At 53.0% G+C, this 13,842-nt stretch overlaps 1 protein-coding gene across 1 annotated transcript; it reads left to right on the top strand.

Moving 5' to 3' along the window:
• The first annotated feature begins 9,134 nt into the window (after positions 1 to 9,134).
• C3H11orf96 (chromosome 3 C11orf96 homolog) lies at positions 9,135 to 10,487 on the top strand. Its single transcript, XM_021194597.1, has one exon. It carries the CDS (start codon positions 9,168 to 9,170, stop codon positions 9,906 to 9,908), a length of 741 nt encoding a protein of 246 aa, XP_021050256.1. The 5' UTR covers positions 9,135 to 9,167; the 3' UTR covers positions 9,909 to 10,487.
• Positions 10,488 to 13,842: the final 3,355 nt, after the last annotated feature.

Raw genomic sequence — 13,842 nt, 5'->3', positions numbered from 1 at the left:
AAAAAAAAAAAAAAAAAAAAAAAAAAAAAACAAACAAAAAAGGAAAGAAAAAAAAAAAAAAAAAAAAAAAAGATGTGCACCCTTATAAGGATGCACATCAACACAGGTTTCAACACAATGTGTTCTTATAAATTACCCAGTTTGATCCCTATAAACGCCCTATACAAGGATGAAACAGGCATGAGGCTTCACAATCTCAAGGGAGTCAGAAGAACGTTCTAGCAAGCTCTGGAATCAGGACATGCAGGGAGGTGGTCTTGAGCTGCTGCTGTTCATCCCTATGCTCTGACCCAGGACCACAGCCTTTGAAAATCCTGTTCACTAGTGTCTACAAGGCCCTCCATGCTGCCACTCTTGTGCTAGAGACAGCTGTGGGCCGGTGGACATCTCTGTTATCCAGTGACTATGGTCCAGGCCTGCCCTCTCCAGACCTTGGAAAGTGGTTACTTCCTGGGCTCCTGGATTAAGAGCCATACTCTTACTTATATTGGTTTTTGACAGCTGCAGGGTCTGGGGCTCTGAGAGCCAGTTGACTTGCAAGGTCCCACAGTGGGGACAGTGGAGGCCCTTTTCAAGGACAACAGGAACTTGATTCTGCTTGAGAGAGCCTCTACAGTCTGCCTTTATGGTCCTGGCTCCAGCTGCCCTCTGCTTAAGTCTGCCAAGGGACTTTCAAGAGACTTTCGCTTCCCCCCCCCCCCCCACCTCTCCTGGAACCTTTCAGTCAGATCTCAATGTTTTCCAAGTTGTCCCAACCTGGTGGATTGGAGTGATCCTTCTGCTTCAGCCTCCTGAGGAGCGACTTCTTTCATCTGGCAACATGAGAATGTTGCCAGGGGCTTGCTTTATACATATTTTTGGCTCATGGTCCAACAACAGCAGTGCCTTAGGAGGCGAGGGCATCTCCCAGGGCTTGAGCATCCCCATCTGCATAGACAAGGTGGAGCTGGGTGGCTCTAATGCAGAGAGCCTGTGTTCCCAGGAGACAATGGGGTTTGGGGCTAGATTCCATCCTCACGTCCTCATTTTGCCCTGTTTGTTGTGTGTGGCTTTGGTTTCCACCCCTCTCCTCTCTGGCCTTCTCTGGCTTTATCTCAGAAGATTGCTAAGATCTCCTTGCCTTGCTGTGGTGGCCGAGGAGAAACCATGTCTGTGGGGGAACACAGAGAGGTGGACCTAGGCTGAGGAACTGTGGTGAGAAGATGTCCTTAGCAGGGACACGAACTCCCATTTCTCCCTCAAGCATTGCTGGGCCACAGGCTGGACAGAATTTTCAAGAGGGTCTCTTGGGCTCCCAAGAATGTCCAACTCTCAACCTGGATCTGCTGTCCCTGGGGACTCCTCCTGATGGGAGCAGCCCTGGCACACTAGCCCCACAGCCTATCAGCAGCTGGTGTCCCATTGCCCAAGGGACAGTGGAGCCCAGATTAGAGAGTGCGCTCATCCCTGCCTGAAGAAGACTGCCCTCGCCCTCAACTGAGGTTCTGACTTGAGGCTCCTCCTTGCCTCTCTGCCCTCTCTGCCTTTTGCCTGTTCCTTGCTCAGTGCACGCTAACACCCCCCCCCTTTCCTGGAGCTTGCTGAGGATCGTCATGGCAACCCTCCAGCCAAATTATCGAAGCACTTTTTATGCTCCCAATTGTTCCAGACGAGTGCTAATTCTGGGTGAAGAGAAGCAGTTGGTAGGATGCTGAAGTCAAGGGCTTTGTGCCAAAGGCCCGCTGCAGGGTGGAGTCAACACCAGTGGGAGAGGAGGGTGTGAGCAGAAGAGGTTCGGCTATCCAAAACCGCCTGTCTGTTGCCTGTCTGCTCCCTTTCCCTCCTCTTAGGTCCCATTCACATCATACACACAAACAAAAACACATGCACGCACGCGCGCACACACACACACACACACACACACAAATATACACATAGGCACACATATAAACACATACATGTAGACACACACAAACACAAACACAAATATACACATGGGCACACATATAAATGCATACATGTAGACACACACACATCTCAAGAGGCTGGGTTAGAAATACCCAAAGTGCAGACTAACTCAGACAGCCCATCTGACATACGAGCTCTCATTGTATACCTAGATTCCTGAGACGCACTCTGAGAAGACATTAGGGTAAGTTGTGGAGCTCCCGCAGCTGACCAAGGCGAGGGATCATAGTAGGTCTGTGCCAGTGTAGTACAGAAGCCAGTAGGAGGTACCCGACCTTCTTACCCAAACCAAGGGAAACAGAGGAGGGACCTAGGAGTTCTCCTCCTCTCCTTCCTGCTGTGATGTGTCCTCCAGGACCTGGCGTTGGCTTCCGGAGGTACCTTCATGTCCTGCTGTCAACCACCCTGGGCAGCATGCTGAGGCCTCCTTGGATGAGAGCTATGGGCTAGATGGAGAATTGATGACAGCTTTTTAAAAGCCTGGCTCTGCTGCCCAAAAGCCACAGTGGAGGTGGGGACAGTGGAGGAGGTGGTGCCAGAAACCTCTCCCTGGTCTGCCATCTTCTTACTCCATCTGCTCCGTGTGGACTGGGCCTTCTCCCTCAGCCACAGCCTGGCCTACTGGCCACTCTTGGCTGAGAGAAAGCACCTGCTTCTCACAAATGGCTCTCTTTAGCCCTGCACCCTCCCCCACCACAGGGTTACAGACTTAGAAGGGGCCAGAGAACCTAGGAGTGGCCTCCTGGCCTCATAGACAGGCTCAAGACCACAGGCTGTGAGCAACTGAGCAGGTTCAGCCGTCCAGGCATCTGACTTCTGGTCTGGTTCTGGTTCCGTCAGAAGGGAGACTGCAGGGTACAATGGGCTGCAGCAAAGTCAAGCAGACTGGCTTTGGGTCCCTGCCTCAGGACTTGGGTGGCCATGGCAAAACACCAAGCTCCACTGGTCACGTGTGTAAAGCAGGTATGGTGTCAGGACCCTGCAGGGGAGTCCAGGGGGTATTTTAGTGAGGTGACACACTGAGCCTAGAGTCTGCAGATAACCAGTGCCCAACTGAGCACATGGCTGTGGCCCTGACCAGAAGATGACTATCCCGCAACCTCTTTAATGACCATCCCCCAACCCAGGGCCTCCAAGCAAGGCTATGTGTAAAACTGGATAATGCCCCCTCCACAAACTCAGCCCAGTGGGCAGCAGGAATTCAGTGCCCGAGCAACTCCAGTACGTCTACCCCCCACCCCCCCCAGGTTCGTCTACCCCACCATGTTCATGACAGAACAGAATCGGGAGTTCAAAGTCATCCCTTGCTCCAGCAGGCTCTGAGCCAATCTAGGTTGGCTGAGATCCTGTATCAAAAAAACCAGAATGGGCTGGCGAGAGCTCAGTCGGTGAAGTGCTTGCCTCACAGGAGAAGACCCTGAGGTGGCTCTCCAGCATCCATGCCAAAATCTTGGCCCAGAGGCACATTTGTGTAATCCCAGGGCGGGGCAGGTAGAGAGCAACACCTGAACAAACCGAAGGCACTTTCCCTTCTACCTGTGGAAGATGGATAGGTGGGAATATAGTAAATACTGGGTTACTGTCCCCAGTGGCCTCCTGAGCCTTCCTTTGGGCCAGGGCAATAGTACCCAATATACAGCCCAACAGCAGGACTTCCACCTAGAAACCCAACTTCAGCTAGCTCACTGTGGCTTAAGATGGCTTCTCTGAAACTGTGAGTCAGGCAGGGAGATACAGACACTGAGCCCCTAGATGTCCTGTGGAGTTGGGGGTTTTCCCAGATCCCTGACATTATGCTCAACCAAGGGGTGGGGGAGGGGAGCTGGGAAGACCCAGGCATGAGATCATAAGGGCAAAGGGGGCTTTGACTTCATGCTACCACATGTTTGGCTCTCCGAGGAGTGGGTCGCTTAGACCATCGGCCCCCTCAGACTCTACATAGGCGTCCCAGGTGTGAATCCAAGAATCAAAGGGACAGGTCCGAGGCAGAGCAGGGCCTAGAATGTGGTTGTGTAGCCTCCAAACATGACAGGAACCCTTGACTGGCTCTGATGGGTGGAGCGGAGATGCCAAAACGCCACCTTTGATGGGGGGCTGGTTCTTGAGTCACTTGGAGCTGGAGGTACTTGTGGAAGAGATGGGTCAGTGCAGGTCAGGTGACCAGGCAGTGTCAGAGCTCAGATTGGTGGTTACTTTATTCTTGCCATTTGGTTAGGGGGGTGCTGGAATGAAGCTGAATAACTCAAGCCCGCTGGGACAAAAACTGCCACTGATCCACATAGCAGCCCTCAGTTTTTGGAGGGCAAATTCCATCTCTCTTCTCTCTCTGCTCTTGCCCAGGCAAGGAGGATGACCTCGTGGCTAATTTGGGCTGCTTACCGTGAAGCACAAACTTCCTATTCTCGATGCCCTGGGCCAGGATCAGGAAATCCCCATCCAAGAGTGGAGAGGGACAGCCCAGGGCAGCTGGCTAGGAAGTTGGAGCCAGGAGAGCTTCCTGTTAGAGAGGAAGACTTGGCAGAGAGAGCATGGCCTGCTGGGAGCCCCAGAAAATGGTGAGCATGGCGGTTGTCCATTCCAAAAGGGCTTGTGTGTGCCCTTGTGTGTGCCAGCTCTGTCCTGTGACCGCAGCTAAAAGTCCAGGGAGAGAGAAACAACACGCAGGACAAAGCTCTGACGTGGAGATGGGTACATTGCAAAGGGGACCAAGGGGCCACCTTGAGGAAGGTGAACAGGAAGGGCTTCACACACTGTGGAGGTGGCACTTGGAGCTGTGCGTTGGCCAACAGGTGACTTATCTAAGGCCACACAGTGGGTTCTGGTAGAGTCAGGCTAGGATGGGCCTCTGGACATTCATCCTGTGAGAACCCCTCTCTTTGATTCTGACATTTTCTCTTAGTCTCTCCCTCATTGGTCTGTAGCTCAGACTGGTTACTCAGGAGCTGTCCACCTTGTTTTACTTTATTTTTTTAGACAGGGTCTTCTCTCATTGACCTGCCACTCACCTATAGCTGAGGCCAGGGACCAGGGATCAGCCTGTCTCCACCTCCCTAGTCCTGAGACTGCAAGCGCATGTTACCATATCGAACTCTTTCTCATGAGTTCTGTGGATCTAATTCAGGGCTTCATGCTTGCACAGCAAGTAGGTGACTGACTGTCCCCCGCCCTTCTCCTAGTATAGGCCTGTCCCAGCCCTCTGCCTGAAGAGTGAGTCTTTTCCCAGTCTCCAATGCTGATGGCCCCGATGAATCCCGAAATCTTCACTCCAACCCCACAGGCCTCCCCTAAGCCCCGCCCTTTCTTGGCATCTCTACTTGGACATTTCATGAGCCTCCCATCCTAGGACAATGTCGTGTCAATGTAAAGACTCCAAACTAGAAAAGCTGTAATATATAGTTGTGTTCTCATAGCTCTGAAGAAAGTTCAAGCTGGTAGACAGCTCAGCTCCACTTAACCTTTGAGGGAACCCAGATCAATGGTGGCAATACTGTCTTTAACATAAAGTTCCCATGATCTCTCCATCGCTGGTCCCACCAGAGGGAGAGGAAAGTCACAGCAGGCATTTGCTCTTGGGCAGGTGAGGTAGAAGGGACATGCTATTGCTATCCACATCCCACGGATGACAGTTCAGCTGAGTGGTCACCTTGCTATGGGGTGGGGTGGAGGACATTGAGGAATGTGACTTAGCTGTGTGGATAGCTGGTGGGCTCTGAGACCATGGGAGGAAGCTCTCTATCCCTGACCAAGGGCTGAACTGGCAGTTGGTTGCCCATTCGCCCTCCTTTCAGAACAGTCTGTCTTGGGCCCCTTTGCAACTTTGTTGGTGACACCAACTCCCCCAGAACCTTAGCTGGCCTCAGGTTTATCTGGTTCTAGACAGTTCCATGTGGCTGTTAACTGCTCTCCTGACAGTTACTGTCTCTCTGTCCAGCGGTCACTTTTCACTATTTTACAATGAGAGTCACCCCAGGAAGATCCAAAATGATAGATTTGGATGACACCTTTAATATACTACTTGGCCCTAGCAGTGATTTTGAAGACTTAATCTTTGGTGTAACAGGCAGGCTTTAAGAGGCCCTGGGCCCCGGTCTGATCACATGCCTTTTGGATGTCTTAAGTAGCTTTTCCAACCCCAAGGACACCAGTTTTCTGGACTCTATTTCTGCCTGCCTCCTCTTGCAAGTCAGCCAATCTCTTTCTTGTAATATCTTGCTAAAAGCAGCACCAATCAGGCAACACATGAAAAAAAAATTTTTTGGCTCTTCTTAACCATTTTTTTGGTAGAATCTTATAGGCTCAGTAGGCATGCGGTCTGATTTCCAAATGGCTATCCGTACATGATATCAGTGATAAGCATTTTACTCTGTCATAACAAAGGTCCCGGGGTTCTATTCTCTAGTAGCTGTCTAAGCCAGTACTGTGAATTTGAGATTTATCAGGGACAGCTTTCCTTCTGGGTACCCATACTGATATTTGGACCATTGCTAAACTTCTGTTAAAGGCAATGCACAGAGCATTGCCTAAAGTTTTAAGATGCAAACTCACTGTGTTCTCTGACCTGGTATAATTCTGTCATGAACATTTTAGATCTCATACAGGCAGAAAATGAGTTTTGGTGGCCAGCCAGCAGACTTTACCTCGATCATAAATAGTACCCTTGAACGCTTACTGGAGTCAAATGCACAGAAGTTAGCCTTGGTCCCCGTGACTCACCCCACACCTTATCTTCAGATACATCACAAGTCAAACCATTTCCCTGCGTCTCTGTGGCCTCAGCCCTAATGTGAGGCTTTAGTGGACTGAGTCTGAGGTCATGTGACCTGAGGTCATGGCTAAGTGGGTACCCTGCTTTTTCCCAGGCTTCTCTCTTCACAGTATTCAGGCTGAGTTTTGAAAAACATCAGTTGAAGGAAACTGTTTCAATACCATGCTGGCGTCCTCATGGTGAAATTCTGTCCCTATGACATGGTCTCACGACCTTATGAAGCTGTACCTACCTCTTGTCTTCCTCCCCTGTTCAGTCACCATTATTATTATTATTATTATTATTATTATTATTATTATTATTATTGGATATTTTATGTTTTTACATTTCAAGTGTTATCCCCTTTCCCAGTTTCCCATCTGGAACCCTCCTATCCCCTCCCCCTCTCCCTGTTTCTATAAGACTGCTCCCCCACCCACTCCCACCTCCACACCCTAGTATTCCCCTACCCTGGGGCATCAAGCCTTCACAGGACCAACGGCCTCTCCTCCCATTGATGCCTGACAAGACCATCCTCTGCTACATATGCGGCTGGAGCCATGGGACCCTCCATGTGTACTTTTTGGTTGGTGACTTAGTCCCTGGGAGCTCTGGGGGATCTGGTTAATGTTGTTCTTCGTATGGGGCTGCAAACCCCTTCAGCTCCTTCAGTCCTTTCTCTAACTCCTCCACTGGGGTCCCCACGCTCAGTCCAATGGCTGGCTGTGCACTCACCGATCTTATTGTTGCCCTAGTGACCTGAACCAGGGGTCCTGATGTCCAAACACTTTCCTCCTGCCTTGGCACCCATGTGGTTTGTTCCTTCATCACCCCCCCCACACACACACACACTGTTTAATTTTTCACTTCAGTGTGGTGGCTAAGAGTGAGCGCTTGGGAGCCAGGATGCCTGGATCTCAGCTCTACTGCTGACTAAGTGGGGCAAGCTGCTTAGCTCTCCTGTGCCTTTGTCCTCTCATGAGTGCCCAGCGGAGATGGTGACTTTGACTACCCAAGGTTGCTGAGAAGATAGCATAGTGCACACTTGCAATGGACGAGTTGATGCATAGCCAGAGCTTATCCTAGTGCATTTGGACTGCTTGGCAGTGCCACCCACTCTTGAGACGTCTCTTCTTGGTGACTGGCTCTGCACACCTCCCTCTGCATTTCCTTCAAGACTCCAGTCCTTGTTGATGTTTTCATGCCCCCTCCCACCCGAATGCAACTTTTAAGAGGGAGGCTGTGGGCTCCTTCTGTGACTCTCTCCCTGTCTTAGCAAGCTTTCCTGTAGCTTAGGCTGGCTTGGAGCACTCTATCCAGCCAGGACTGGCTTTGAACTCCTGATCCTCTGCCCACCATCTCCCAAGGGCTGGGATTATGGGTGTATACCACCGCCCTGTATTCATTGTAGCTCCTGTTTACACCGAGTGCCCACACAAAGTCTTAATAGGCTTCTGGTCCGTGGATATATAGGGAGGCCAAACCTCACTGAGACCCTCTATTGCCAGAGGCTGTGAGTCTCCTGGGCAAGGCAGAACTCACAGTTAGCTTCTGGGCCCCTGGGGCAAGAGCAGGGTCTGCCCTGTGAATCCTCTCTCCAAAGTCTTGGGAATGCTACCCTTAGCATTAGCCTCCGGAGTCTATCCTACCCTTTTCCTTCAGTTTCTAGTGGACTAGTTAATTAGCCCTTCCGAGCCTCCCTTTTCTCGTGTGAAATTGAAGGAATACTAATTATCCCACCCGGCTGTTAGGAGGATGAACAAGATAATATATGTACAGGGAGCTTGCTAGCAGGCTTGAATAAAGTGTACCAGATGGGAGCTATTATTATTGTTGTTAGTGCCCTATCCAAGTGCCACTCTGTGGTTCATGAATGGGGGTGCCGGAGGGACTTGGAGTAGGGAGAGTGTGGGGAGAAGCATCTAGGGAATGGAAGAACTGGAGTGGAATAAATGGGGTGTGTTTGTATTCGTGCGTAAAGGCGTGTGTGTGTGTGTGTGTGTGTGTGTGTGTGTGTGTGTGTGTGTAGCTTACGAAGCCTGGGGAGAGGGTGGCAGAGTTTCAGAAGCCCTCCCATTTTTCAGAGCTCAAGCACTGGGAGTTGGGCGCCCTGGCTGTGGAGACTGGCAGGAGAACCACCAACTGCCCTGTGGCCAGCGTGCCTGGAGAGGTACCATGGCGGAAAAAGCCTGCGCCTTTGGAGTGATTGAAGCTGGGGGGCGGGGGAAGCGATCTGAAACCTCATGGCCACTCGAGTCTGTGCAGACTTGGGGCTGGGGTTATCCCAGAATCAACAGTGGTGGCTCCATTCCGTGGGTCCGGGAGCAGCGGGTGCTCTTGCTGGATGGACCGAGGCAGGCGGGGCGCGCCTTCCGGAGCGTGGCTGGCGGGCGGTGCCGGGGAAGGGGCCGTTACTTTCCCAGAGTGGCGGGGAGGGCGACGTCAGGCGGAAGGGCGCGGGGCGCGCACGCTTTAAATGGCATTCGCTGTCATCCGAGCTTGCAGCCGTGTGGGCAGAGGCGGGCTATATAAGCCGCTAGGCGGGCCGCCGCGGGGCACACGGCGACAGCGACAGCGACCGCGAAAGCAGCGGCAGGGAGCCTCTCGAAGCACCGCCGAGCAGCGCAGCGCAGCCCCGCGCCCCCCGACGGGCCCGCCCGCCCGCTATCCCTCTCCAGCAGCGTCGGCTCGGGCCAGCGAGGCCCGCCGCCACCCGGCAGCAGATTTGGATCCCCTGCCCGGAGAGCCCCAGGCTGTCGCCTCCCGGGGGACCCCGGAGCCGCGGCCGCCCCCGGAGAGCCCGGGCGCCCCGCCACCCCCCGGCTCCGCACCCGCCGACGGCGCCATGGCGGCCGCCAAGCCGGGCGAGCTCATGGGCATCTGCTCCAGCTACCAAGCGGTGATGCCACATTTCGTGTGCCTGGCCGATGAGTTCCCGCAGCCGGTGCGGCCCGCCAAGCTGCCCAAGGGTAAGGGCCGGCTGCGGCGGCCACGCCAGTCCCGCTTCAAGACGCAGCCGGTGACCTTCGACGAGATCCAGGAGGTGGAGGAGGAGGGGGTGTCCCCGATGGAGGAGGAGAAGGCCAAGAAGTCGTTCCTGCAGAGCTTGGAGTGCCTGCGCCGCAGCACGCAGAGCCTGTCGCTGCAGAGGGAACCGCTCGGCAGCTGCAAACTGAGGAACAGCCTGGACTCCAGCGACTCCGACTCGGCCCTGTGAGGCGGTAGCCCGCTCGGGGACTTGCTCCACCGCCAATCGCCAGGAAACGGAGGGAGCATCCGGAGGGGACCCGCTCCCCAGGCGGCCCCGACCACCCGGGATCAGCTCCCCTTACTCCCTGGGACTGTAGCCGGGCTGCGGACCCACCGGGGTCCAGGAGAGCGTTGGGGGACGCCAGGGAGGGGTGTCGCTTTCTTTGCCCTTGTAAATGTTTATTTTTTAACTCTTTCCCAGTCCGAACTCTGCTGTGAGTGTGCGCGGGAGGCGGCCCGCGCTGAGTCGGCTCGCCGGGGGTCGCCGCTGCAACTCGGATTCTGCACACCGCCCCACTGTGCCCCACCTCCAGCGCACACCCGTTCACACTCACGCCGACACTTTCGACACTTTCGCTGAACACTTTTTATAACTGTTGGGCTAACCGAGGGGACTTGGGGCGCAGCGCGGCTGCTGCTGCAGCCGGGGGATTGATATTTATTTTTGCATTGCAATAGCTGAAGGCATTTTAGTTAACGGTCTTTTTACTTGGATGTTGTCTGTGAGGAGTCCGAATGGACACAAATAAAGCCAATATATTTACACTGTGCACTTCTCCGGGCTTTGGACTTCTTGAACCTTAGGGGTCCGGTTTGGAAGGCAGAGGAGGAGGGGATGTGGATGGGGGGGCATGGAGGGTCAAGTGGAGGTAGCTCACAAAACTTCTCCTGATTGAGGTGACACCTCCGGTGCTCCTGCCACTCTCCACACGGTCTGAGAGGCGAGGGTGATGTTCCGAGGATGGAGAGCGCACTCTTCTGTGCAGTTGACCTTCCAGGGAGGTCCAGGTCACTTAGCACGCAAGGTTCACCCCACTCTCTGCCCTTTCCTGGCCAAGGTTTCTTTGGGGGAGTGCTGGGATACCGCAGGGGACCGAATCCGAGCCAGCAATGGGCAAGTCGGGCTGGGATGTTTGAGCCGTGGTACCCGAGGGAGAGAGAGTGCGTGGGTGAACATTCGCTGTCCCCGCAGGTGAGCGACTCTTTCCTCCCTTCCCGCCCTCTCAACCCTCGCTGACTCAGCGCTGTTCCCGGCGCACCTGCGCTTCGGGTGATCAGGTTCCTTCCTCCCTCGCTTTTCCTAGGCTCCTTCTAGCTTCCGCCGAAGAAGAATCAGAGCCTTCAGGCGCCAGGTTCCCACGGCATCTCTCACTCGTTCTCCACATGGGTCTTGGTTTGCGGGCGAAGAAAGCAAGCCAGGAAGGAAGCGCATGGAGTGGGGAGGGCTGCAGATCCTTCTGACTCTGGCTCTACTTTCCCTTTCCAGGGCTCTTCAGCAGCCGCCCCACATTCCAAGTCCCCTGGGCTAACTATGTAGAGTGTCGCCTACGCCGCAGGTGGCGACCCGAGTGACAACATTCGACTAAGAAGAGCTTGTGCTCACACCCAGTCTCTGACCCAGAATCAGTCCAGGGCTAGACTGCTTAATCCTGAGAACAGATGCTAACTCTGCTCAGAGGTAACCTGGTCCCTGTACTCAGGCGCCCCCTAGTAGTGTGGCGCGCGCGCGCGCGCCAGTTTGTCTCTCTGTCTGTCTGCCTGCCTGCCTTCTTGGCATGTGACCCACTTTAGGATCTGAACTGCCCTTTCTCTCTTTACTCTCTACCTCTTGAAGCCTTACTTCTGCAAGCCAGAAAGCAGCAGAAGTGAAACAAAGTAGTTATGAAAGGATGCCTCCCTGACTGGCTCAGAGATGGAAAACAAACACCAGGTCCTGGTGATTGGGGTCTTTAGCTCCATCCCAGCCCTTGAGAACACCGTGATACTCAAAATGGCTCCCTGTGACAGGAAGACTGACAGGACGCCCTTAGCTGCCAGGGCTTCACTTTTGAGAGACAACTACAGTTGCTAACAGTCACTGCAACGGTCAGGCTGGGCTGGCCTGAGCTTCAGGGTTAGGGGCAGGAGGCTACAGCTCCACTACGGACTTTCCTGTCCCCCTCCCCCCTCTTACTCTTGTCTAGCTCTTCAACTGTGGCTCCTTTTCCTCCTGAGAGCCAGATGTCCCAGGTGTCTGGATGACACCCCCTACCTCACTGAAGGCCTTCCTGGACTGTCTCCATGGGCCATCCCAGCCCACGTGGAGGGTTATTGCAGGATCCATACACAGCCCCTCTGCCTCTCTGCTCAGCCACTGGTGGGAGCCAGCTCTGACTAGCCACTTCTGAAATGTTTGCTGGGTTAAAACGAATCAAAAGGCAACAGGGAGCCCATGAGTTCAGCATTTGTACTCCTGGAGAAGTGGGGATTAGATGTTTAGTGGTGGTGGCAGTGGTTGTGGTGGTGGGGGCGGGGGCGGTGGCCTTGTGCGTGTGACAGTGTCTTATTTACCTTGGCTGGCTGGCGTCCAGATCTCAATGCAGTTGAAGACAGCCTTGAATGCCTGCTTTTGCTGCTCCACTTCCCAAATGCTGACATGATAAGCATGTTTCACTAATTCTTGTTTGTTTTTGGATCATTCTACTAGTTATTGTCCAAGGAATATTTGGTCACTATAGTGCAAAATTCATCCTTTATACTCCCACCGCCCCGGGGGGAACAGACGGACATTTTGGAAGCCCCGTCTAGGTGTACACATTCGGATTCTTGGATAAAATGGGTTCGTGCTCTGTGAGTTAATCGTCAGTCTTCATTTTGACTTGAATGTATTTGCATTTAGTGTCCATAATACAGATCTGCATCACTGTTTAATAAAACCCTATTGGGTAGCTGACCTACATTTAAGCTAAGACCTCTACTTACAGGCATAGAAGTGATATTCTATCTGTCCCAGGTTCTTAGGAAGTTCTGGGGCATGATGGGAAAAGATGTGCAGTAGAGTCAGTGACTCAGAGAGGCCTGGAGAGGAACACTGAGGTCGATGTGGCCACGCCTGAGGAATGCTGGTGCCCTTATCTGGCTGGCACCGAGGAAGAGGGAGGTAAGTCTTGGGAGCATGGCTCCTTCAAAGGGCCTGGGAAGAGTTCTAGGTCATTCTCCACAGCTACATAGGGAGTTTGAGACTGGCCTGGGCTACCTGAGACTTTGCTGTTAAAACACACACCACACCACACACGTGCACGCGCGCGCGCGCGCACACACACACACAACCACACCAAACTAATTAGCGCATTATAAACTGGTATTATATGTTTTTAATTCAACCTATGCTATTTCTAGAATACAGACTCCCCATTTTCTGCTCTAAGCCTCTGTACCAGCCATGAGATCTCAAATGCCTCTGAATCCCATTACCTCCCTCTACAAGGCTGACACCAGGTGTACATGGCTAGTGACCTGAGAAGGTGTGAAGTATCTGTAGCTTAAAATCTTGGGCCCCAGCGTTTGCTAATGCCTCTGCTTGTAGCTTTCATGGCTGCAGCACCTCTGTGGGGGAATCTTTCCCAACTCTGTCTCTCAAGATCCAGCTTGCAGCTGCTCCAGTCTTTCCAACGTTAGTTCTTCTTGCCCTGTAGCAGATCATTACGAGAAAGACAGGCAGTGTCTAGAAACATAGGTGCATTTTAGCCCACACATTAAGAATTGAGACTCAGTTGCTTAGAGCCACCCAAGATGCCCAACAAAGGCCCAGACCTGAGACAAGGTTTATATTAAGGCTGTTACTGTCAAATATACTGATTTGGCACAACCAAGGTAGCTAAAATTACAAGATCCCTAGGTGAGGGCAGGAAGCCAAGTAAGATAGCTGACTTCAGAACTCTACCAGAAGGCATCGCTGGGTGTGGTTACTTCAAAAACCTTGAAAACATCCAAGGAATGTTCCTTTAAGATTTGAAACTTTGAGCCGGGCGATGGTGACGCACGTCTTTAATCCCAGCACTTGGGAGGCAGAGGCAGGTGGATTTCTGAGTTCGAGGCCAGCCTGGTCTACAGAGTGAGTTCCAGGACAGCCAGGGCTATAC

Source organism: Mus pahari, chromosome 3 (assembly GCF_900095145.1).
Source record: "Mus pahari chromosome 3, PAHARI_EIJ_v1.1, whole genome shotgun sequence".
NCBI lineage: Eukaryota > Metazoa > Chordata > Mammalia > Rodentia > Muridae > Mus > Mus pahari.
Note: the sequence above shows the minus strand (reverse complement) of the source record. Positions and strands in the feature narration are given on the sequence as shown.

Bases quoted from the DNA above. Each gene is read 5' to 3' on its own strand.
- C3H11orf96 (XM_021194597.1), top strand. From the start codon at position 9,168: ATGGCATTCGCTGTCATCCGAGCTTGCAGCCGTGTGGGCAGAGGCGGG.